Genomic DNA, 2,963 nt, shown 5'->3' with positions numbered 1-2,963 from the left:
AGACAGGGTCTCACTATGCAGTTCAGGCTGGTCATGAACTCACTTTGTAGCCCAGGCTAGCCTCAAACTTGCAACAATCCTCCTGCTTCAGCCTCCTGAGTGCTGGGATTACAGGCGTGCACCACTGTGCCCGGTTTAGGAGGATCACAAGCTTAAAACCAGCCTAGGCTACATGGCAAGTTCAAAACTGGTATGGACTTCATAGTAAGACCCTGACTCGAAAACAAAAAGCTGGGCGTGGTGGCACAGGCCTGTAATCCCAGCATGCAAGACTGAAGCAGAAGGATCACCATGAATTCGAGGCCAGCCAGAGCTACACACACACTGAGTACAAGGCCAGCTTGGACTACGTAGGGAGACCCTGTGTCAGAAAACAAACAAAATGTCATTATCATATGTAACAAAATTAACAGTAATTCCTTAAAATTCTATTAACTAATTTTCAACCCACATTCAAATGTTGCCAAGGAATGATGATAAACATTAGCAATGAGTTTAAGCTGGTTAAGGAGCCAGAAAATGGGTGGTGGTAGAATTAGAAACAGCAGAAACATGCTTAGATCAATAGGTTGCAGGTCTGGTGGACAGGGAACACAGTTGGAATCAAGAGCCCACAGCAGACAGCAGAAAGATCACCTACAATTTTAAAACTCTAGGAGTCTGGGAATATAGCTTAGTGATAGAGCTAGTGGGAGGCCCTGGGTTTGATCCCCAGCATCACAAGAAAAACAAAGCTATAGGGAAACATACTTGTTTGATGTTGAACTCCACCAAGGACCACCTACATCTCTTTTGATCGCTATTGTTATTGATAAGGCCTATATGAGGATAGTAGGATACATTCAATAGTTCGACAAAGGAGGGAGCTCTCACTAGTGTCCAGTGCCTCTCACTTCTACATCCACCTGGACTCACTTTCTAAAGAAAATTCTATATTATTGTTCTTAGGCGAGGGTTGTCATTTCCTAACTTGTAAAAACATGTAATCTAGGAGAAGGGCCTAGTAAGAGTTAATTACTTGAAGACAACATTAGGCCTCTCATTCCTGCTGAATTTGGAGAGTCATCTCCCTAAACATTCCTTATCAACCTAAATATGCTAGTTCATAAAGGGAACGATTAACCTAGGTTTACTTCTTCAACCTTTGTTCTAAGGTTCTCCCGCCTAGGAAGCGGTCTACCCAGAAGTTACACTCCGCGGCTGGAAGTTGCCTAGAGAGGCGGATGTTAACCGCCCAGAACGGAAGTTCCGAAGGCTTCAAACCCGCGGGGACGCAACTCACCAACGGACCAAGATGGCGGCGCCCAGTCAGGGAGAGGCGTTTGCCGCGGGAGCTGAAAAGAATTGGGGTGTAGTTCGTTCTCCAGAAGGAACACCCCAAAAAGTCCGGCAGCTGATAGATGAGGGGATTGCTCCGGAAGAGGGAGGTGCAGAAGCGTGAGTTCTCCTGTCAGCCCCGGCGCCGGAAGAGGCCTGGGGAACTTAGGCCTGGCGCGAGAAATGGGTCGGAGACGGGCCGGCCCCTCGGGTGGCGGTTTCGCCGGTGGGCTGACTTCTTGGGTTTTGAAAGAGGTTACTATGACTGGTGGGCTCCGGCTTCCTAGGCTTTCCTCGATCCGGCACCACGCGCAGATTTTTGCCCTCAGACTTTCTTGGAAGGAAAGAGAACCTTTAAGTGAATGAACGCTGAACTCCTTAGCTGGGGTTCCTAACTTTTTTGCTCCGGAGACCCCTTCGGTAGTCTGGTGAAGCTTACGAGCCCTTTCTCTGAAAAATGTTTTTAAATTCATGCGGCAAATTACGTAGGATTTTTTTTTTTTAATTTCTTTTTGAAAGCTACGGTGTCACTACGTTGCCCAGGTTGGCCTTGAACTCGCGTTCTTTCTTTCTTAGACTCCCGAGTAATTGCGATTACAGTTGCGTGCCACCCGACTACAGAAGATTGTATGCGAGACCAGTGACCTCAGAATGTAGTTAAGGCAGTAAAAGAGAAAAAAATTGTGCAAGAACGTGCTTTTTCATTAGAGTTAAGGAACACATAGTATATGTACCATCAGCCGTAATTTTCGAGTAGTGTTGAACGCAAATAGTACTTCAAAACGTACCCAACAACTATATAATGTGAGGAAATTTCCACTGATGGAAAAATTATTTCCATGTGTGTCAGAGTCACAGATACTGCTTATACTACAGTGAATTTTTTAAAGCCTTCATAATTGAAGAAATACTACATCTCAGAGAGGCTAGTGAATTGTTTCAGTCTCATCCAAATTTGTAGATGGTCAGTTTTTTTTCCAAGAACCACATCTTCCTCTGGATCTGAGGAAGATTGTTAGAATAAATTTATTTCTTTAAAGCCAAAATTTTTGGTGGAAAGTTATTTTTATTAAAAAAATTATTTTTAATCTCAGCATTTCCAAGCCCCGGTCTTCATCCCCCGGTGCTGTCGAAATGCCTTTCACAGCCGGGCATGGTGGCCAATGCTTGTATTCCCAGCACTCGGAAGGCTGAGGCAGGAGGATTGCCTCGAGTTCCAGGCCCGCCTGGGCTACATTGAGAGACCCTATCTCAAAAAAGAAAAGAAATGCTTTTCACTGAAAATGAAAGAATTGCATAGCTAATTTGTTTTCTCCCTTATTTTTAAAATGAAGTCTAAAGATGTTAACTTTTTTTTAATTGGTTCCCTTTGGCAGGAGTGTCAATGGTCCATCCAGGTAGGAATGTAAGTTATTTCTGCTGTTAGAGGAAGTAAATTTCTAAAGTGACTCAAACTGTCTTATTTTGAGTTTACTAAAGTTAAGCAAAAAATAGTTGAACAGAGAGTGAACTAGAAAATAGTTTGGTATTAGTGGAGCACTACAAAGGTACAAACTGTCTGAAGCAGAGGTAGAAATTTAGTCTTTAAACTATTGAAAGCACAATATCCTGAGTGTTCCGGGTATCAAAAAAAAAAAAAAAAAAAA

At 43.4% G+C, this 2,963-nt stretch overlaps 1 protein-coding gene across 1 annotated transcript in view; it reads left to right on the top strand.

Annotated features, from left to right (window-relative positions):
- Positions 1 to 1,154: 1,154 nt before the first annotated feature.
- Positions 1,155 to 2,963, top strand: part of Zc3hc1 (zinc finger, C3HC-type containing 1) — a gene marked incomplete in the record, with an annotated part of 24,931 nt that continues 23,122 nt past the window's right edge. The window contains 1 exon segment of the mRNA XM_013503268.1: positions 1,155 to 1,437. Within this exon segment, the coding sequence (XP_013358722.1) occupies positions 1,295 to 1,437 (143 nt within the window).

This window comes from Chinchilla lanigera, unplaced genomic scaffold, assembly GCF_000276665.1.
Source record: "Chinchilla lanigera isolate Chin_1 unplaced genomic scaffold, ChiLan1.0 scaffold00078, whole genome shotgun sequence".
NCBI lineage: Eukaryota > Metazoa > Chordata > Mammalia > Rodentia > Chinchillidae > Chinchilla > Chinchilla lanigera.
The sequence above is the reverse complement of the archived record's forward strand: the minus strand, read 5'-3'. Positions and strand labels throughout refer to the sequence as shown.